The following is a 21,167-nucleotide window of genomic DNA, read 5'->3' as shown; positions in this document are numbered from 1 at the left end:
GGGGAAAGGCTCCGAGCCAGGGGCTGGCCGTGGGGCCAGGCAGTTGCTGCTCTCCCTGCGGGCTCTGTGACGCCCCTGCTGGGTGGCCCCTCTCTGTGGGCTCCCATTTCCTCCTGTCAGGTGGGGTTAATAGCAGCACTTCCCTCATTAGGTTGAGGATTCAGTGTGTGACCACCTTTTGCTTGCACTCAGCACAGGGCTTAGCGCACAGCAGGTGCTCAGCAAATGCCAGTATTTTGTCATCCATCCTGGCTGGTAAGGCCCGTGAGGGCAGGAAGCCCCTTTCCCGGCTCTGCATCCCCTGGGTGCCTCTGGATCCCTTCTGCCCCTGACCCCCTAGCACAACCCCACGTGGTTCACAGGGCCGGGAATACTGACTCATTATATAGGAGGGAAAGAGGGGCTCACTCAGGTGCTCACAGGGGAAACCAGGACTGTCTGGAACACCCATTATACCGAAAGTAGCTGGCATCTACTACTAATTGAGGCTCAGAGTGAAACGACTTGCCCAAGTCCCCCCCTAGTTGGAAGGGGCGGTTGCTGTGACCTGGCATGGTGGCTCCTTGCACCAGAGTGTGGGAGGGGCATCCTCACGGTGACCCTGGCCCTGGCACAGGTGAAGAACCTGACAGAGGAGATGGCGGCACTGGACGAGTCGGTGGCCCGGCTGACCAAGGAAAAGAAGGCATTGCAGGAGGCCCACCAGCAGGCCCTGGGTGACCTACAGGCGGAGGAGGACCGCGTGAGTGCACTGGCCAAGGCCAAGCTCCGGCTGGAGCAGCAAGTGGAAGATGTGAGTCCTGGTCACAGCAGGGGCCTGTGTGGTGGCGCTGGGACAGCGGGGCCGGTGGCTCACGCCTGGGGGCTGATCATGCCTACCCCTCCTGTGCCATAGCTGGAGTGCTCCCTGGAGCAAGAGAAGAAGCTGCGCATGGACACGGAGCGCGCAAAACGCAAGCTCGAGGGTGACCTGAAGCTGACGCAGGAGTCGGTGACGGATGCTGCCCAGGACAAGCAGGAGTTGGAGGAGAAGCTCAAGAAGTAGGCATGGGCTGGGTCGTGGCAGACCGGCAGGCGGCCTCCTGAGCCTATACCCCGGTTCTCCCTCTGGACCCTCCAGTCAGTTCTGCTTCACTGCAGGCGTTGAATGTGTAGGGTTGAGATGGGAGTCACTCAGGTGCAGGTGGTCGTGTCCTGCCTTCCTTGCTGCCAATGGTCCCAGCCAGGCTCTGGTGGGGGGTGGTTTGAGAGGGAACACAGGGATGAGGTCGCTGAGGGCTTGGTGCCTCAGGTGGGGAGGAAGGAGACTGGAGGACCAAGGGACTCCAGGCAGGTTGATGGAAGTGAGGACTTGCGCTGGCTCACGGCCTCCTCCACCTCCAGGAAGGACTCTGAGTTGAGTCAGCTGACCCTGCGGGTGGAGGATGAGCAGCTCCTTGGGGCACAGCTACAGAAGAAGATCAAGGAACTGCAGGTGTGTGGGGCACGGGGTGGAGAGTGCAGGAAGGGCCAGGGCCAGAGGCACGCAGAGGTGACTGCTGCCGTCTGCCTGTCCCCAGGCTCGGGCGGAGGAGCTGGAAGAGGAGCTGGAAGCGGAGCGGGCAGCCCGGGCCCGCGTGGAGAAGCAGCGAGCCGAGGCAGCCCGGGAGCTGGAGGAGCTGAGTGAGCGGCTGGAGGAGGCTGGCGGGGCGTCCGCAGGGCAGCGTGAGGGCTGCCGCAAGCGCGAGGCCGAGCTGGGCCGGTTGCGGCGGGAGCTGGAGGAGGCGGCACTGCGGCACGAGGCCACGGTGGCTGCCCTGCGACGCAAGCAGGCTGAGAGCGCGGCCGAACTGGGCGAGCAAGTGGACAGTCTGCAGCGGGTGCGGCAGAAGCTAGAAAAGGAAAAAAGCGAGCTCCGCATGGAGGTGGATGATCTGGGCGCCAATGTTGAGACTCTGGCCCGTGGCAAGGTGTCTGCCTCCTTCCTGAGTCTAGCATTCTGACTGAGCTCTGATCCTGTACCCATCTAGACTCTAAACTGATCCTGACTCCAGCACTGACCCTACCCCTGACCCTGTACCTGATCCTGACCCCTGACCTATTTATCAGTCATCCATCCCCAACCCCACACTGGTCCTGACCTCAAACCCTGATTCGTAACTCTGGGCCCTGACTCCAGGTCATTTTTGACCCAGCATCTAATTCTAACCTCTCAGTCCTTGACCTCTGTCCTGACTGGTCCTGTCTCGAATCCCAGCACCCAGCCTTGACCCCTGACCTTTGTACCACCTAATCCTGACAGCTGACTTATGAGCACTGTCTGCAACTGGCTTCAGACTCTAGTATCCTAACCTCATCCTGGCCCTCTCACTGCTGACACCCATCTTTAAAAAAAAAAAATTTTTTTTCTTAACGTTTATTTTTGAGACAGAGACAGAGCATGAACGGGGGAGGGCCAGAGAGAGAGGGAGACACAGAATCTGAAACAGGCTCCAGGCTCTGAGCTGTCAGCACAGAGCCCGATGCAGGGCTTGAATTCTCAGACCGCAAGATCATGACCTGAGCCGAAGTCGGACGCTTAACCGACTGAGCCACCCAGGTTCCCCCAGACACCCATCTTTTAAAGCCAAGGTCCAGCAGTAGAATCTCTGACCCTGAACTTGGGGCTCTGCTTTCCCTTTGATTCCCGGACCCATGTCTAGCCTTCTAGTTCCCAGTCCAGGGGTCCTGGCCCTGATTGGCAGCTCCAGACACTGCCTTGTGATTCACAAACTTGTTCTGACTCCTGACCCTGGATCCCAGGCCAGTGCCGAGAAGCTGTGCCGGACCTATGAGGATCAGCTGAGTGAGGCCAAGATCAAGGTGGAAGAGCTGCAGCGGCAGCTAGCAGATGCGAGCAATCAGCGTGGGCGGCTGCAGACTGAGAGTGGTGAGGCCGGGGGCTTGGCTGGGCCACCCTGGGGCCTTGGCGCTGCCCCTCACCTGCCTGACCTGCCACTCACCCTCGGCCCCGCAGGGGAGCTGAGCCGCCTGCTAGAGGAGAAGGAGTCTCTGATTAGCCAGCTAAGCCGGGGGAAGGCCTCGGCCACCCAGAGCCTGGAAGAACTGCGGAGGCAGCTGGAAGAGGAGAGCAAGGTAGGCCGGCCACCTGCTCCCACAGAGTGGGCAGGGTGGGCCCTGGGGCCACCAGCCCGGCCCAATACTGAGGTCACTGAGGTCCTTGCAGGCCAAGAGTGCGCTGGCCCATGCTGTGCAGGCTTTGCGGCATGATTGTGACCTCTTGCGGGAGCAACACGAGGAGGAGGCGGAGGCCCAGGCTGAGCTACAGCGGCTGCTGTCCAAAGCCAATGCTGAGGTGGCCCAGTGGCGGAGCAAGTATGAGGCAGATGCCATCCAGAGGACGGAGGAGCTGGAGGAGGCCAAGTGAGCGCCTTAGCAGCCTGGCCATCACCATGTAGGGGTGATGCCTGAGCCTCTGAGCTTTCAGGGGGTGAGGGGAAGAATACGGGGACCTTACTGCCAGATTCCCTTGACTATGCGGTCCATACTATCTGCTCCCTTGGCCTAGAAAGAAGCTGGCCTTGCGGCTGCAGGAGGCAGAGGAGGGAGTGGAGGCTGCTCATGCCAAGTGCTCATCACTGGAGAAGGCCAAGCTACGACTGCAGACAGAGTCAGAGGACGTGACCCTGGAGCTGGAGCGGGCCACCTCGGCGGCTGCAGCACTGGACAAGAAGCAGCGGCACTTGGAGCGGGCGCTGGAGGAACGGAGGCGGCAGGAGGAGGAGACACAGCGTGAGCTGGAGGCTGCCCAGAGGGAGGCCCGTGGCCTGGGCACTGAGCTCTTCCGGCTGCGCCACAGCCACGAGGAGGCGCTCGAGGCTCTGGAGACGCTCAAGCGGGAGAATAAGAACCTGCAGGGTATGATCTGCTGTGGGGTCACTGAGGGTGCCCTGCTCTGGCCACCTGGGATCAGGGGTGAATGAGGTGCCCTGTTCATTCTGCAGAGGAAATCAGTGACCTCACAGACCAGGTCAGCCTCAGCGGGAAGAGCATCCAGGAGCTGGAGAAAGCCAAAAAGGCTCTGGAAGGGGAGAAGAGTGAGCTTCAGGCCGCACTGGAGGAGGCTGAGGTCAGGGACTGGCCACAGGGGCAGGGCGGGCACTGACCTGCTGCTTCCCTGGCCTCCCCTCTCCTGCAATGCACGCTCACGGCCCCCATGCCCATGCTCCAGGGAGCCCTGGAGCTGGAGGAGACCAAGACTCTGAGGATCCAGCTGGAACTCTCCCAGGTCAAGGCTGAGGTGGACCGGAAAGTGGCCGAGAAGGATGAAGAGTGCACTAACTTGAGGTAGGGCGGCCAGAGCCAACCCTGTCCTCTGCCATCCCAGGATCCACTCCTCTTGAGGCTAACACCCCTCCTGTCCCCACTGAGGGCAGGAGAAAATCAGGCAGGCAGTGTGGGCTGGGCCCCTCTGTGTGCACAGGCACCTCGTTTGCCCCTCCCCTGGGCCTCTCTCAAGGTCAGGACTATTGGCCCCAGTCTAGAGGCCAACTTTGGAGGCTAAAGGACGTGTTCAGGGTTATACAGTGCAGGCAAGAGCCAGGGTTCAGCCATGTCTGTCTGCTGTGGAGCCTCACTCTTGTCCGTGAACTTGTTCTGAGGGTGACAGGCAGCCCCAAGGGGCTAGAGATCAGGGAAGGACAAGTTGCTTATTCCCACAATGGATTCACGTCTACAGCATTCCTTGGCATAAGAGCAGGTCTAGTGCCTGTGCCCACCCCTTTCTCCTAGGCCACAACCCCCACTCTCCTCCCTCCTCCCCACAGGCGCAACCACCAGCGGGCAGTGGAGTCCCTGCAGGCCTCCCTAGATGCGGAGACTCGGGCCCGCAACGAGGCACTGCGGCTCAAGAAGAAGATGGAAGGTGACCTCAACGACCTGGAGCTGCAGCTGGGCCACGCCACCCGCCAGGCCATGGAGGCGCAGGCAGCCACACGGCTCCTGCAGGCCCAGCTCAAGGAGGAGCAGGCTGGGCGGGACGAGGAACAGCGGCTGGTGGCCGAGCTCCGGGAGCAGGCCCAGGCCCTGGAGCGGCGGGCCGCGCTGCTGGCCGCAGAGCTGGAAGAGCTGCGGGCCGCGCTGGAGCAGGGTGAACGCAGCCGACGCCTGGCGGAACAGGAGCTGCTGGAGGCTACTGAGCGCCTTAACCTCCTGCACTCGCAGGTGGGGCCGGGAGGGCGCGGGGATGCTGGCGGCGTGGGCCTGCCGGCCAGCTCTGAGACTCCACGTCCCCACAGAACACGGGCCTCCTGAACCAGAAGAAGAAGCTAGAGGTGGACCTGACCCAGCTGAGTGGCGAGGTGGAGGAGGCTGCCCAGGAGAGGCGGGAAGCCGAAGAGAAGGCCAAAAAGGCCATCACCGATGTGAGGCTGGGCTGTGGCCGTGGGGGCGCCTGGAGCTGAGACCGAAGGGACTTTCCCCTCCTGACCAGGCTCCCCCCCACCCCACCCCACCCTATCCACTAACAGGCGGCCATGATGGCCGAGGAGCTGAAGAAGGAGCAGGACACGAGTGCACACCTGGAACGGATGAAGAAGACGCTGGAGCAGACAGTGCGGGAGCTGCAGGCCCGGCTTGAGGAGGCTGAGCAAGCTGCCCTCCGCGGCGGGAAGAAGCAGGTGCAGAAGCTGGAGGCCAAGGTGCGTGTGGCCCTCCCAGGCCGGGGCAGGGGACGAGGGGGCAGCCTGAGGATGGGCTCTGGGCAGCAGGCCCATCCCTGGCTACTCGCAGGTGCGGGAGCTGGAGGCTGAGCTCGACGCGGAGCAGAAGAAGCACGCTGAGGCCCTCAAAGGGGTGCGGAAGCACGAGCGCCGGGTCAAGGAGCTCGTGTACCAGGTGTGTGACTAGGTCCGCCACGAGGCAGGTGGTGGTGGGGTGGCCGAAACTGGCCCAGTCTGGGCAAGATCTAAATCGCCTTTGCCTGACCAGGCTGAGGAGGACAGGAAGAACCTGGCTCGCATGCAGGACCTGGTGGACAAGCTGCAGAGCAAGGTCAAGAGCTACAAACGCCAGTGTGAGGAGGCGGTGAGTGCACTGGGGTCTGGGCAGCTGGGACTTGGAAGTTGGGAACAACTTCAGCGCCAGTTCCAGGCTCCTCAGCCGGAGATGATGACAGTGAGCAGTCTACTCCCTCTCTCGGCCCTGGATTGCCCATGTTGGCTTTGTGTACAGGCAAGCTGCCCTGAAAGGGCAGTGATCTAGCTCAGTGACCCCACTGTTCCAGTGGGAAGAGCGATCATTTCCTACCAGCTTTAGCTAGAGACAGGACCCAGCTGTCCCTGAAGGGACCCCAAGTGCTTTCCCTTCTGCATGCCTCTGGAAGGACTGCCTTACCTCCCCCCCCCCCCCTCTTCCTGCCAGGGGCACTGGTGATGGAGAAGGTAGAGGAGCAGTTGACCGGAAGCCAGGCCCCTCTGGGGAATGGGATGGGACCAGACTACCTATCTCAGTTACAAAGGGTGACCAGGAAGGCCCTTTGTGTCCCCAGGAACAGCAGGCCAGTACTAACCTGGCCAAGTACCGCAAGGCCCAGCATGAGTTGGATGATGCGGAGGAACGGGCAGACATGGCAGAAACCCAGGCTAACAAGCTGCGGGCACGGACCCGAGATGCCCTGGGACCCAAGGTGAGAGACTGCCGTGGGGCACCCCTTGCCCTCTGCATGGGGGAGGGAGGGTGAAGCTCACTCAGCTACTCCTGTCCCCTTAGCACAAGGAGTGACGCCTGAGCTCTGAAGACGATGCCTGCTGTGTGCCGTCTCCTGCTGCACCCTGAATAAATGCCATGTCTGCAGCTCCAGCTACTTGCCTTCTCCTTTTTTGAGGTTCAGGAGAGCAAAGGAACACACAGTCCCTGGACAAAAGTCAGGTCCACAACAGTCATTTAAAATAAAGTTCTTTAATAGTCTCCATTTAATTGGTTTATTTGTTGTTAATAAATTGGCAACACAAGGAGGGGCCAAGAGTGTGCTCCTAGCCAGGCTCCTGTGTGTGTGGGCTCAGGCAGGAGACGCTGCCTTGGGGCAGGGCACAGCCACCCCGTGCCCCAAGGGATGGAAGAAAAGGGTCCCCACTTCTAGGGTAACCCCCTGGGATGAACACAGCGGCCAGTGAGCAAACAGAACCAGAGTCGCTAAAGGAAAACAAGGGAGGGAGGGATAGATAGGCAAGGGTGGGGGAAGGCAGCGTCCTCTGGTAGCCCCCACCCCTGCCCGCGGGGGCTCAGAAGCCTTTGCCTGGGTCCAAAGGCCAGAGCAAGCTTGGCTCACAGATTGGAGGAGGGTGCCCGTATCTCCCTCCCCACCCCGGGACTGACAGCCAAGAGACAGGGCAAGAGCTCAGACAGAGCTATTTTTTAAAGTTCCTTTACCTCTCTCTGGGTGGGCTAGGGCCCCAGGGTTCTGAAGGAAGGGTGGGCATAGTATCCCTGTCCTTATCATGGGGGTCTTGAGGGAACTGAGGTTCCCCAGTGACCTGGGGCCCTCAGACCCAAGGGCTTCTAGATGCTCCCTCCCCACAAGCTTGTACCTGAAGACCTGGGGCAGAGTTATCGGGGAGGCAGGGGAGGGGAGTGACCAGGCAGGGTGTGTGGCACACGTACCCACGCTCACCCACACTGGCCCTGGCCCAGCAGCCTCCCGAGGCCTGGCCCAAGGTCACTCCTCGGTGAAGTCCCTGTCTATGTCCATGTAGGGCTCCTCAATGTAGCTGACGAGGGCAGAGGGTGACTGGCGGTCTGGGTTCAACAGGATGGACACGGTCTCTTTCCAGTATGAGAAGCTGATGCAGGAGCTCTGGGCAAAGAGAGAGGGGCTAGGCTAGGACGTCTGGAGGACCCAGGCCGAACCACGCACCCCGTGGGGAGGGCTGGCAAGGCAACAGAGAGCTACCACACAGCCCAGGCAGAGACCACACCCCCAAGACAGCCCATGGCCTGCCCACTGGGAGGTTGGGGTGGGGTCGGGGCACTCACATTCTCCAGGCAGGTGCTGTCCTTGTCCTTGTGCAGGTAATGCTGCTGCCAGAAGCGCAGCAGGTTGTGGAAGTTGTTGAGTAGGAAGCCGGGGTACTTCTTGCTGTGTTCCATTCGCTGCAGCAGCCGCAGGTACAGGGGCAGCCGCTCTTTCCGCCGGGCCAGCATCAGGATCACCAGGCTGGTATTGAGGCAGCTGACGTTCTCCTGCGAGGCGCCAGGCGTGCCACGTTAGGTGCATGCAGGTAGCCCCAGTGGCCCCTGGTGGATCTGGGGTGCCACTGAGCAGGGAGGAGGGTGTTGTCTCATGCCATGCACTGAGCTGCCCCTGCACAACCCTGAGAGGATAGGGCATGGCGGGCGGGGGTGGGGGGGGGTCATCGTCAGTGGTCTAGAGTCCACTCCTCCTCCAGAATCAGTTCAGGCATCACTTCTTCCTGGGAGCTCTGGTTCCCGGAGCTTCCATCCCCAGGGCGGGGCAGGGTGCCCGCATTAGGTGCAGCTACCTCACTTTCTAACTTCTGCTCAGCACCGAGCTGGGAGGGTCTCGGGCTGGTTCACTGTGCAGCCCCAGCCCAGTGCCCTGCCTCGGTAAATGTGTGCTAACTGAAGGAACAAAGAACCACCTCTGAGGGGTTGAGCATTAACCCCATTTTATTTTTTTTTTAATTTTTTTCAACTTTTTAAATTTATTTTTGGGACAGAGAGAGACAGAGCATGAATGGGGGAGGGGCAGAGAGAGAGGGAGACACAGAATCGGAAACAGGCTCCAGGCTCTGAGCCATCAGCCCAGAGCCCGATGCGGGGCTCGAACTCATGGACCGCGAGATCGTGACCTGGCTGAAGTCGGACGCTTAACCGACTGCGCCACTCAGGCGCCATTAACCCCATTTTAGAAAAGAGGAGTGTGCAGCTTAGGGAAGGGGCAGCTGCAGTTACTTAGAGAGTGGGAAGTCACATCAAGTCCAATCCCAAAGCCTGCACAGCAGGAGGAGCTCGGAGAGCACTGAACAGGGAGTCAAGAACTCCATGCCAATCCTGACCCATCTGTGACTTCAGAGACCTCTTCCCTCCTCAGGCCCCATCTGTAAAATGGCACACCGGTCCCTGATTGGAAAAAGTCCTCAGAATAGCTGGCGGGGTTTCCTAGGAACCAACAGATGGATCAAGACACATGTCTAGGGCAAAGATGGGACAGATCAACCCCTGGGCTCTGGGATGAGGGAAACTATTTCCAATCTCCCTTCCCCTCCTGCATGTCTGCAGGACCTCTCACCTGGGTCAGTGTCTGCACGTGGATGATGTTGATGAGGCGGAAGAGGAAGGACATCTGTGTGGGCACCTGGGATATGTAGGCAAGCAGGCGGCACTCGGACAGGACCTCAGCAACTGGGGACAGAGGGGCAGAAGTATGACAGCAGGCTCGGAAGTTGGTCTGTGGCTCAGGCCCAGGGACCTGCCCCTCAGGCTTGTAGCCAGGCCTCACTGGGGTCCTGACTTTGGAGATGGGAGCCCCCACCATGAAAGCAACACAGGAAAGGCCGGATGCAGCAGGAACAAATGTCCAGCTGTGCTGCCACCCAGGCTGAGCCTGCATTCTCATTACACCCCCCAGGAGTTCACCACCACCTTTCCCTCAGTCCCTTGCGGGGTCCTCCTCTCTGAGGCCTCCCTCCCTCAGGCTTCACCGTCTCGGTCCCTCTATTCCCAGGCGATTCCAGGCAAGAGAGGAAGGGTGTTCAGTTTTCTGCATTCCATTTGCACAATAGTTTCTTTACTTTTATTAAAATCTACATGTTCACTAAAGGAAGCACGGACGATAGAGAAAAGTCAAAGCGCCAAGAAAATCTCCCAGAGAGCCATAACCTGGACCCCAGCCATGTGGGCATTTGGTGCAGCTACTTCTGGCCGTTTTGTCTCCTTGCTAGATGCTGGGTGTCTGACACCACTGTGGCCACACTGGGGTGATTCACCCTGGCACTGTGGTTTTTCCTTACCTTTCATGTCCACCTGATTTTCGAACCGGTCCAGCGACAGCGTGACGCAGCGCACCAGCATGTTGGAGTCCACCAGAGAGCTGTTGATCTGCTTCAGGAACACCTGAAACTGCAGCAGAGGCCCAGCTCAGGCGGGTGGTGGTAGGCTCCCACTGAAGGTGGCCATGGTCCAGGGTGGGCACTGGCCGCACAGGGCTCCCATCTACCCAGGCCCAGCTGTGTTTCATAAGACTGAGGCCCAGACAAGCCGGGTGGCCAGCCCCCCAACAGGAGCTCGAGCCAGGGCTGACAGCAAGCCCAGTGTTTTCTACACCGATGATGGGCGCTGGACTGCCCTCATGTTCACTTCAACTAGTTTGCACTGGGTTTCTATCAAACACACACCATGAGGCTCACATACCGGGCCCGATCCTGCCCTTCTGGGGCTAATCGTGTCACCCACCACCTGCATCAGAGCCATTTTCACAGCCCACCTGCTCCCACCCTCACCCCTGCCCACAAGTAGCTGAGACGGTCACCCCCGTATACCCAGGGTCCAGCACAGAACCAGCACAGTGCAGAGGTGAATGGCCATTTGCTGAAGCCGGCCCACTGACTCCCCAGTATTCTCCAATTTCAAACCAGCACCCAAAGACTGGGAAGGACCGGGGCTCCAAGATAACTTCTGAATGATGCAGCAAACCCCATGGAGCCTGGGTTAGTCTTACCTTTGCATCAGTGTTGATATATTTATTAAATCTCTTGAATGCATCAACATTGAACTTCATCAACTCCCCCAGAAGGTCAAAGTAACTCTGGAGCACATCCCTCGACTTGCACTCGCTGTCCACGATGCAGTACAGGATGTGCTGGGGTGGGAGAGGACAGGATGAAGGCAGGAAGGTGGCTGAGCCCTGGGGCCAAGAAGCAGATGTGGCTGCCGCCCCCAGGCTGTGCTCAACCAAGCTGCCCACTGTCTGCCTCCCACGAGGGCCTGGCACGTAGCTCAGACCACGTGACATTTGCTTTAAGTTAAGCATCCACGTCAGTTGATGGAACTCGTTTCCCTGTCTAGATTCTCATCTGAGGATGCTGGGCACTCCAAGGGCAGGGCCAGGCATGACACACCTCACCAGGAGGCTGGGGGTGGGTTGAGTGTGCAGTCATGACCTCTTGCTTGCCCAGGGCTCTCCAGCCGGCAGGCGAGGGGAGAAGTAACAATGTTACTTCTCCAGAAGTAACAATGGCCACTGCCTGAGCACTGACCCATTCAAGTAAATGAAGCACAGGATTTAAGGGCACAGGACACATTTTGACCCCATGGTTTGTCTTTATATTTATGAATAAAGTTTATACCAAAATCGATGAATTTTCATCAGGAACAAAAGCCAGTTTAACTCTTACAATAGAGTTTTCTACAACAGTTAAACTGTTCCCATTTTTCATTTTCATTTTCCTGAAGTTATGCTGATTTAGATCAATTCCTTATGGATTTTACAACAATTCATGGGTCAGTTTCTTGTTTGTATCCTTTTTTTTTTTTTTTTTTTTAAACCAATGATATCTCTGGCCACTTTGTTCCCTGCCTTTTGTAAATTTTGCTTTTTCTGCAGACCACTTTACAATAAAGGGGAATTGACTTTTGGTCAACAGCAAAATATCCTCAGGGTCAAAAGGCCTTGCTGGGTAACTACAGACTCTCTTCCATGGCCACCCCCCAGATCCCTCAATCATCTGTTAAGCACCTAAGGAACCCACACTTGGAAACTCAGGGGAAGTCCCAGGACAACTGCACTGGCATTTCAAAATAGAGATTTGGTCTGCTCCTGACCAGCTGTCTAAGTCTCAGGAAGGAGAGCAATGCATGGGGCTAGGGGGAGAATGGGACACCCAACACCCTGGCTCCTCCAGGCTATTACCTCCAGAAGGCCTCGCTTCAGCAGGAACATCTGGTCTGCATAGGAGGTGGTCCCTCGGAGGAAACTCTCCACAGCCCGGGCTTGCCAAAACCTGCGACCCAAATGTTGACCCCTGGCCCAGGTGGCTAAGGCTGCCCTCTTCTGGCCCATATTCCATTCACCAAGGGGGCTGGGAGATGTTTGCTGTCTTGCTTTATTCGACATTCACTGAACATCTACTAGGCGTCAGGCCTCATACTAGGCACTGGGGACATAGCAATCAATAGTCCTTATCCTCATGGAGCTGACAGCTCAGTGGGGAACTGTCATCTATTTGGTTCTGTCTGGAAGAAGCTGTGTCTCAGAGAAGATGGATCCAGGATTAGAGGGCTGGCTACAGTAAGTCACATACGAAAATACACTCTAGCTTTGCCCCTTCAGAAGAATAGAAGGACAATGGAAAGTGGTGCTGAGAGTGCATGAGGAAACCTGACAGATCTGTACAGATGGGCCACTGAGCTCACTTCTGATGGGCTGTCGTAGAGAAGAAGTGGCCCTGAGGGAGGGGGGTAGAGCTGGGATCAATGAGGGGAAGACTGGACAAGGCAGACTGAGTTGACAGGGGGCACATGTGGACACGAACCTATTGGTAGATCACACCCAGCCCTGACCAATGCCTCCCTTACCCGCTACTTCTGTCCACAGCCTTCACAACTCATCTTAGGTGAGCCGGAGGAGCTCTGGGGAACCCTCCCTGTCCACACCCACCCCCCCCCTTAGCCCCTAGCTGGATAAGGAGCTTTCCTTTGTTCCCAAGCCCCTGGGGCAGGTCCTGGCTCTATTTCTTTCCACACTGCACTCCAACAGGTTTCTTTACACACCTGTTTCCCACAACCCAGGGAACTCCACGGGCAGGGGCTGCAGCTATTTCCTACCATCTGTCCAGCTCCAGCACAGAGTAGGTGCTTGGTAAATGCTTGGTTAGTCCCTAAAATATACTGCTGGGATGCAGCAGAAGCTCATGCACACCTGTGGAGTCCTCCCTCCACAGAGGGAGACCCCCTCCCCCCTAGACTAGTCGGATATCCACAGCAGAAGCTGGTAGCTACATGAGGTGTTTCTAACCACTCGAGAGAAACACTTGGCTCCTGGACCCTTCAGGAGTGGCAGGTGCCTGTCCCCAGACCTACCTGAATGATGATTCGGCTGGCTCCTTCTTCATGACCTGCAGCAGACGAGTTAATAAGCCCCTCTTCCCATCACACACCAAACTCCTGAAACAAAACAGGTACATCAGTGGCAGACCTGAGGCTGACAGGGCCAAGTTCTACTTGGCCAAGGGACTGTTATCTTGGGGCCCTGGGGTTGGGTCTCTCTGCCGGTTTATGTGGGTGAAAAAACCTGGGACATTTCCAAACCTGCAGAATGCCCCCCAGCTCCATCTGTGTCCAGAGGACTCCAAGGACTCCTGCAGTCTTAGAACTGAACTCACACCACATCTCAGGCCAGCTTTCCCTTCCCAGACTCACTGGCAAGTGATCAGAGGCCAGAAAAACCCAGAGTCAGTGCTCAGAACCGCTGGAGGGCTGTTTACACCAAAGCGAGTTTGAAATGCCAGGACAGAGTCTACCAGATGGGGCAAAGTCTGTGCCAACAGGGTGAGAGAGGGAGTACCCTGGCCCCCACGTTCAGCTCCGCTGGCTTTGGACAAGTCCCTGTGCCTCTGGGCCTCAGCTTGCTGGTCTAGGAAGCAAGATGTTCGATGAGGAAATGACTTGGGCTGCATCATGGGGAACAGATGGCCAAGCAGGCAGGGATTCTGAGCCCTTAAACTCCCTCTTCAAATAGAACAGCTCTACTTTTATCCCCTCCAGACATTACGGACTATGCACGATTTTATTTGAACAGATTTCTCTTGCTTAAAAAAAAAAAAAAAAAAAAATAGAGCCTGGGAATTATGACTTCTGTTGCTGGTTATAGTCCTCCCTGCCCTGACCCTCAGGAACCTGTGAGCTCCCTGCTGGTCAGAAGGTGGCACGAGCATAATCCAGCTAATGGGACTTATCACAGGGCAAGAAGCATGTCAGCAAAGGTGAGTGACAAAGGAGTGGGCAGAACACATGTGACTTTTGGCAGATGACCTCTCCAAACCCCTGCTCCCCACTCTGTAAAGTGGAGATGATGATGGCACCTCCCTCCCATGGCTGCTGTGCGGCCCCAGTGAGGTAATGCAGGTGACATGAGGACAGTGCGTGACACCCAGGAGCCCTCAGGACATCGGAGCTACATGTGAAAGAGAAAGGGTAAGTACCAGACCCGTGGGCACTCATCTGTGAACCCGGGGGCACGCAGGCAGCCAGGGCGGGCTGTGGGCCAGAGCTGCATGCCACCCACCTGTCAGTGTTGAGGACGGCTTCCACCTCAGGGATGTTGGCCTTGAGAGAGATGGCACTGAGTTCGTTCAGCTCCTGGTTATTGAGCAGCAGGTACTTGTTCCTGCAACAAATGGATTGGAAGGGGTAAAGGACAGGCACCAGGCTAGTTCCCTTCTTGCCCAGTTCCTGTGGTGAGAGCCAGAGAATCTCCCAGGTGCCCTCCCCTGCCATCACTTGCTCCTGAGGCGGCAGAAGGGCACAGGTGAAGGGAGTCTCCCTGGCTCCCTCCCCTGCCCCTTTGCCTGCCACAGTCACTAACAAGGCCCATTCTCTCAGCATTTCCAGGCCTTTTGTTTGCCACTGAACATTTTTCTTTTTTAATGTCTCTTTGAGAAAGAGAGAGAGAACAAGCATGCCTGCACACAAGTGGGGGATGGGGAGAGAGAGAGGGAGAAAGAGGATCCCAGGCAGGCTCTGCACTATCAGCGGAGAGCCCGATATGGGGTTTGAACTCACAAACCTCAAGATCATGATCTGAGCTGAAGTCGGACTGAGCTACCCAGGCGCCCCACCACTGAATATTTCCTTTTGCTTTCTCAAAGGCACATCCAACTTGGTGATGTCCAAATCAAACTCAGCATTTTGCTTCTCAAACCTGGCTCTATTCTAGCATTCCCACAGGGGCCTGAGGCAGCTGAGACACTCCCTCCTGCGCCCTTCATCTTTAGGCCTGGCATCACCCAAGCCACGTGAACAGAAGCAGCTTCCTAAATGGTCTCCCCCAGGAACTGATTCAACACACAGCACCCAGAGAGATCTTTAGAAAATGGGACTCTGACCAGGTTACTCTACTGTCAAAAACACCCCCACAATTTCACAAGCTTTAGACTATATAAAATCTAAGCCCAAGAATTTGACTGACAAGGTCCTGTGGCTGAGCCACCAACCACTTTCACAGCCTATGGGCCAAGCCCCTCTTCTTTACATCGTTCGCCACACTGGCCTTCTTGAACACACGGTGCTCCACTCTGCAGGAGATTCTGCACACACCATTACTTCTGGAACAGACCCTCACTCTTCCTTTTCACCCAATTTACCACTACCGACCCTTCAGGTTTCAGCTGACAAGTTGCTTCTGCAGGGAAGAGCTCCCGACTACCCTCTGGCCAGTTCAGGGCCCCTATCAAATGTTCTCTTACAGAAGCATGCTCCCTCCCTCTGAATACCATCTCCATCCGTCACTGTGCACCGGGTGGTGTGACTCTGATTAATGTCCCTCCTCCCTTCCAGGACCGTACCCTTCACGAGACCAGGGGTCACGGCTAATTTCACTCATCACTGTCTCCCCAGAGCCTAACAGTGCCTAACACATACAAGTGCTCAGATTTAATAAAAGTCTGATGAATGTTAGGGACCCACTTCCTCAGAAAAAAAGTACACATTCAGAACATACTGGTGCCATTTTTTAGAGTGTTCACATACTTTCTGGAGCTTAAGTCCTTCAGACAAAGAGCCTCTGAAAGAGGATGGTCAACATGATCCAGACAAAAGTAGCCAAGTGGAGGCCCTTGGCCACATTTGTCCTCAGGCACTTTCTGGTAGCTTACACAATGTTTCAAAAGAATTTAAGTCAATGTTTAAAACCAGGATCTTCCACATAAATCTTAATTTCTAGCTTCCCTTGGGGGAAAAAACTCAGAAGCTATGTAACAGCAGGCCCAGTTTCCTGTATACCAGCGGTAGGCAAGAGCTAAGCAGTAACTGCCTGTGTGTTCCAGCTCACGAAAGTCCTTCCATCCCACCCCTTACCCTCGCCATAATGTCTCCCCAGTGCCAAGGTCAAGGGGTCAGCTGCTATTCATCCCTCCCCCGGCACTGTTTACCTTAGAGCAGAGAATCACTCTCTTGTGAATTCTCCACTGAAGGTAGAAAAATGAAAAATGAGAGGGCAGAATGCGGCTTCAAAAAAATGGAAGAGGGTACATCTCCTTGTGCAGGTGAAGAATATTCCACCTGTTCAATAAGCAAATACTCAGCCCACTTTGCCCATCTGAGGTCCCTGTGAAGGGCCAAGCTGTCCATTCCTGGTTCGGAGGGACAGTTGAGGGATGTATTGACTCCAAGGGTAACAAGGAGCCAGCAACTCTGTACTCCCTTCCTGAGGTGGCAGTGAGGGCTCAGGGGAAGACTGGCACAGGGCCTGGCACAAAGGAAGGGCCGCATGAATGGCAGCTCTTATTACAGTATTGTCAAAGTGCAGCCACACGTGGTAACCATGTGACAGCTGCCCTCACAGCTGCCAGGTCCTCCGGAGCTGAGGTCTGAGACAGGGGAGAAGCCCTTGCAACAACTGTCCTTCCAAGGACAGCTTGTACTTACTCGTGATGGTCGCTGAAACTCTGGAGAAGCCTCAAGAACTGTATCTTCAAGGTGATGTCCTAAAACACATATGCATCCTTGATGTTAATAAAACCATCACCACAACGTTTCCAATGAAAATAAAACATTCTGGTGAGAGCCTGGATGTGTCGCTTTGCTTCTCTGAGCCTCTGTCCTCACACACAATGAGGACTTTTCTATAGTCAGAAACTCTTTGCTGACTTCCACAACTGGCCAATAAGAGATTAAGCTGCTGCGGACCCTTCCTGCTATCCCCCGCTTCCACCTACATGTTGAATAAAAAATAACTAAAATTCTTTTAAACGTGAGGCTAACTTCATAAGAAAGGAAAATCCATAGGATTCAGAAATGAAGAAAGGACTGCGTTCAGAGCAGTGAGCACAAGAGCAGATGGTCAGCAGCTCTGGGTGGGATGGAGAAGTGGGAATGACATTTACTCATGCCAGGGCTTGGGTTTAATGCCCTGCAGGGACTAGACAGAACCCTGTGCCCATGTAAAGCCTGGCAAGCAAGTACACTTGGTGAAACAAGGGTGAGAAAAACCCCACTTATCAGCCCAGGGAGCTGGCAAAGATGCCTGTTTCTGCCTGGGTGCTACTGGTGGTGAAGGGGAGCCCCCCGAAGAGAAATCTGGCACTCAACATGAAAACTTGCCCTGTGGCACTTACTCATAAAGAACCTGGCAGACAAAAGCAAGTGTTCTGAAGAAATACTTCCAGAGGCAAGGCTACATTCCAGAACACGAGGTCACATTCCACCCTGAGGGGAATATGAAGATTCAAATGCAAGTATTAGCATCCCATGAGCAATCCAAGACCATAAAAAAAGTATGTTACAAGTAATGAACATTAACATAACAAATAAAGACCAAGTCGTTTTTGACAAAGAACCAGATGTCTCAAAATGCAGAATACATTCAACTTGAAATTAAAAATTCAGATGATGGGCTGAGAGGCAAATTGGACAAGGCCAGAGAAGAACAGTAAGCTGGAAGGTCAGGCACTGTGGGAAGTCCCCAGAACATGGCACAGAGACCAGGGAGAGCCTATGGCACTGATGGCCGTGTGTGGCACTTCAAAGTCCCAGAGCACTGTCCTCCTGATGCTGGTGATCAAGCCTCCACGTGGCCCACAAGGACAGTGGGCAAGGGAGTGTGACCGTCCTCCTGCAAAAAACAGGCTCAGAGATTCAGCGACTCGTTCAAGCTCTCCCAGCAAACTGAGTGGCATAGAGGCCTCCTGACTCCCAGTTCAGTGCTCTCTCCAGTGCACCATAAGAGAGACCAGGTAGAGGTGAGCCTCTGACTCCTTTAAAAAAGAAAGCACCCTAAAGCCCTTTCTGGCCACAGACCATTGGTGGTGCCTGCTCCCAAGAGGGCAAAATCTACCACCAGTAGATGTGCAACAGTGTGGGGCTGCATACAGATCAAGGGGAAGCCTGCCACTAGGTAACAGAGAGGCTTTCTGGAGGGAAAGCCTCCTGGGAGCGCCCTGTCCTAGAGGTGTGCACAAGGAAGCTGACAGAGGGCCTCAGAAGGGATTTCTGCACAGGTGGAGGGGTGGGGTCAGACCCTTCTCAAGGCAGCTTCCACTTAAGGGATCATATAGACTAGGACTTTATTTCTACTCTTTCAAAAAATGAGATTTCAAAGGGTCAACAGCAGTCCTGGAAACAAGTACTCCTGGCAAATAAAGCCCATATGTTGCCACGTTCCCCAGCTCACCGGGCTACAGTCACAGTTCTGGTTGTGACCATGGAGGACAAGGGCAGATGCTGAGTGCTTCCTCCAAATCAGCTTGTCGAACAAATTATTGAGCCCGGGGATCAGCTTGAACTCTGCGATCATTCTGTGAACCTAGATGGGGTAGAAAGGCAAAAAAGCATTACAACAAACGTGCTGTGAAGATCCATCAAAATCTCCTGCTCGGCACGTTCTAAACAATCTTTGAGGATGAAGAAAGCAACAGTCAGTAGGGACTGTGGAGGTTTAAATAAAAAACCTCACTTAGCCACCCCTCTCCACACTCCCACTATGCACAGACACACTTTTGCACTCTACTCACAGATCCCCACAATACTCCTGGAGTCACACTGTATGGTGGGTCCTCTTTTAAGAACACAAGTTTTGGATTCAGGGAGTCCTGGGTTTGACAAGCAGCTCCAACACATACGAACTTAATAACCTTAATCAAATTTCTTAATTTGTTTGTTCTTAGTTTGTTTCCTACTCATATCATTAAAGTATAAATACCCCTCATGCTTCAGAGTAGGAATAGATTTCAACTAGAGACAAGATAAACATATTTAAAAGATGTAAACCCTAAGTATCCTAGAAAAATCTATGCAAAGATTTAAAAAAAAAAAATTTTTTTAAACGTTTATTTATTATTGAGAGACAGAGTGAGACAGAGCATGACCATGGGAGGGGCAGAGAGAGGAGACGACACAGAATCCGAAGCGGGCTCCAGGCTCTGAGCTGTCAGCACAGAGCCCGACGCAGGGCTCGAACGCACAAACTGCGAGATCATGACCTGACCCGAAGTCGGACGCTCAACCGACTGAGCCACCCAGGTGCTCCTGCAAAGATTTTTGTAAACGACCATACGAGAAAGATTTTCTAAAATATTAAGTATACCTAGAAGCCAAAAGAGAAGACCGTTCAATTCAATCATATAAACCTTTAAAAATTCTCTGTGGCAAAATTCACAATAAGCAAAGTCGTTAAGTCAAATAGGAAAATGGAGAACATAGTGGCAATCTCACATCATAGGCAAAAAGCTAATTTCCTCTGTAAGGAATCCTACAAATCTCTTAAACAAAAAGACCAACCTTACAGAAAAAATGGGCAAAGGTTACAGACAGGAAAATACAAGACATTCTTCAATATATGAAAGTATTCAGCCTCACTTATAATACTAAAAGAAATTCAAATCACAATGAATTTTTCGCTTTCTCAGGTTAGCAGAGAGCAAAGCTTAATAATACTGTGCTGGAGAGCTGGGCCTCAGGCACGCTCACTCACTACTGGTGAGAGGGCATTTGCTGAACTGCCTGCAGAAGAAGGTCATTTCGGTGAGATCTCTAAAATCTACAAATGCATATTCCCTTTGACCAGCAATTCTACTTTCAGGAATTTATTATCAGATCCACATACTAAATGACATATGTGTAAAGTTACTCACTAAAGAACAGCAGCACTATTTGCAATACCAAAAAAATAGATATAACCTATACTTCCCGTCAGTGGGTATTAGTTGTGTAAACCTTGGCACAGCCATTCAGTGGGGTATAAGGTACCAGAAAAAAGATTGAGGTCTTTCACACATAGTGAATTAAACATTTACCAAGATACAATATCAAAAAAGCAAATATGTACATGCTATATTAATCACTGTGTTAAAAAAAATGAGAGGAATATATTTGCTTTTATAAGCATAAAATGTCTCTAGAAGGATACATGAATAACTGGTAAAAATTAGATGCTTCATGGAAGAACCAGAATATCCAGGATCAGAGGAGAGAAAGGCTTCATTCATGCTTGTTTACTTTTTTTTTTTTTTTTTTTTAACATTTATTTACTTTTGAGAGACAGAGCATGAGCAGGGAAGGGGCAGAGAGAGAAGGAGACATAGAATCTGAAGCAGGCTCCAAGCTATCAGCACAGAGCCTGATGCAGGGCTTGAACTCACAAACCACGAGTTCATGACCTGAGCCAAAGTCGGACACTTAATGAGCCACCCAGGCGCCCCGCTTATTTACACATTTTAATAAAGAACTATGTGAATTATTTACTTATCAAAAAAAAATATATATATGTATATATATATATATTTGCCTAAAACAAAGTGATTACTACTTCTTCTCAGGGCTCTTATAAGGACAAAGCTAGAAAATGTATGTAAAGTCCTGAGCACAGGATCAGTGCTTACTGATTCCCATTCTACAAGGGGAAGGGGAAGTTTAGCAGGACAGATGGCCAAGGTAGTGGTGGAAATGTCGGCCTAACTCAAGGGTTCTGATCCTAAAGCCTGTCGTTCAGGCCTACCACAGGTGTGCATTTATTTATTTAAATTTAAAAAAAAATGTTTATTTTTGAGAGAGAGCGCGCGGGAGGGGCACAGAGGGAGACAGAATCCAAAGCAGGCTCCGGGCTCCGAGTTGTCAGCATAGAGCCCAACACGGGGCTCAACCCCACGAAGAGTGAGATCATGACGTGAGGCAAAGTCAGATGCTTAACCGACTGAGCCACCCAGGTGCCCGGGTGTGCATTTATCTCAGGAGGCCAAAACTGGACAAAGCTGTGACTCTGGACAATGTTCTTTGAACCTGAGTCCCCTGATGGAAAGTGAGAGCTAGTGAAGACGCTGAAAGGATTCAATGAGGTAATGTGGCCCAAATGCAGGGCCTGACTTTACAGGAAGTGCTGTATTGATTGTTTACATGAGCACTGGAGAAATGGAACTTAGGACATCTGGGGAGAGTGACTTCAATTTAACCAAGACCGGTCA

The 21,167-nt window shown here is 54.0% G+C and overlaps 2 protein-coding genes across 6 annotated transcripts in view; one reads left to right on the top strand and one right to left on the bottom strand.

Moving 5' to 3' along the window:
• The window catches only part of MYH7B (myosin heavy chain 7B), a 42,434-nt gene extending 35,485 nt beyond the window's left edge, over window positions 1–6,949 (top strand). For 3 of the 4 annotated variants that reach the window (XM_040447245.1, XM_040447246.1, XM_040447247.1), the window contains 17 exons: window positions 617–793; window positions 896–1,041; window positions 1,384–1,474; window positions 1,560–1,949; window positions 2,782–2,908; window positions 2,996–3,114; window positions 3,206–3,402; window positions 3,548–3,897; window positions 3,984–4,108; window positions 4,211–4,326; window positions 4,806–5,202; window positions 5,277–5,402; window positions 5,508–5,678; window positions 5,770–5,874; window positions 5,968–6,063; window positions 6,527–6,664; window positions 6,748–6,949. In XM_040447245.1, the coding sequence (XP_040303179.1) occupies window positions 617–793; window positions 896–1,041; window positions 1,384–1,474; window positions 1,560–1,949; window positions 2,782–2,908; window positions 2,996–3,114; window positions 3,206–3,402; window positions 3,548–3,897; window positions 3,984–4,108; window positions 4,211–4,326; window positions 4,806–5,202; window positions 5,277–5,402; window positions 5,508–5,678; window positions 5,770–5,874; window positions 5,968–6,063; window positions 6,527–6,664; window positions 6,748–6,759 (2,883 nt within the window). In that variant the 3' untranslated portion in view covers window positions 6,760–6,949. The other variant, XM_040447248.1, reaches the window with a different exon arrangement.
• Window positions 6,921–21,167, bottom strand: part of TRPC4AP (transient receptor potential cation channel subfamily C member 4 associated protein) — a 69,932-nt gene continuing 55,685 nt past the window's right edge. For both annotated transcript variants that reach the window (XM_040447251.1, XM_040447249.1), the window contains exons 10-19: window positions 18,383–18,514; window positions 16,639–16,697; window positions 14,279–14,380; window positions 13,075–13,158; window positions 11,906–11,996; window positions 10,715–10,855; window positions 10,008–10,116; window positions 9,287–9,399; window positions 8,011–8,217; window positions 6,921–7,831 (exon numbers count right to left, since the gene is read on the bottom strand). In XM_040447251.1, the coding sequence (XP_040303185.1) occupies window positions 7,694–7,831; window positions 8,011–8,217; window positions 9,287–9,399; window positions 10,008–10,116; window positions 10,715–10,855; window positions 11,906–11,996; window positions 13,075–13,158; window positions 14,279–14,380; window positions 16,639–16,697; window positions 18,383–18,514 (1,176 nt within the window). In that variant the 3' untranslated portion in view covers window positions 6,921–7,693. The remainder of the gene's footprint in view (window positions 7,832–8,010; window positions 8,218–9,286; window positions 9,400–10,007; window positions 10,117–10,714; window positions 10,856–11,905; window positions 11,997–13,074; window positions 13,159–14,278; window positions 14,381–16,638; window positions 16,698–18,382; window positions 18,515–21,167) is intronic.

Source organism: Herpailurus yagouaroundi, unplaced genomic scaffold (assembly GCF_014898765.1).
Source record: "Herpailurus yagouaroundi ecotype Mexico unplaced genomic scaffold, PumYag 196, whole genome shotgun sequence".
NCBI lineage: Eukaryota > Metazoa > Chordata > Mammalia > Carnivora > Felidae > Herpailurus > Herpailurus yagouaroundi.
The sequence above is the reverse complement of the archived record's forward strand: the minus strand, read 5'-3'. Positions and strand labels throughout refer to the sequence as shown.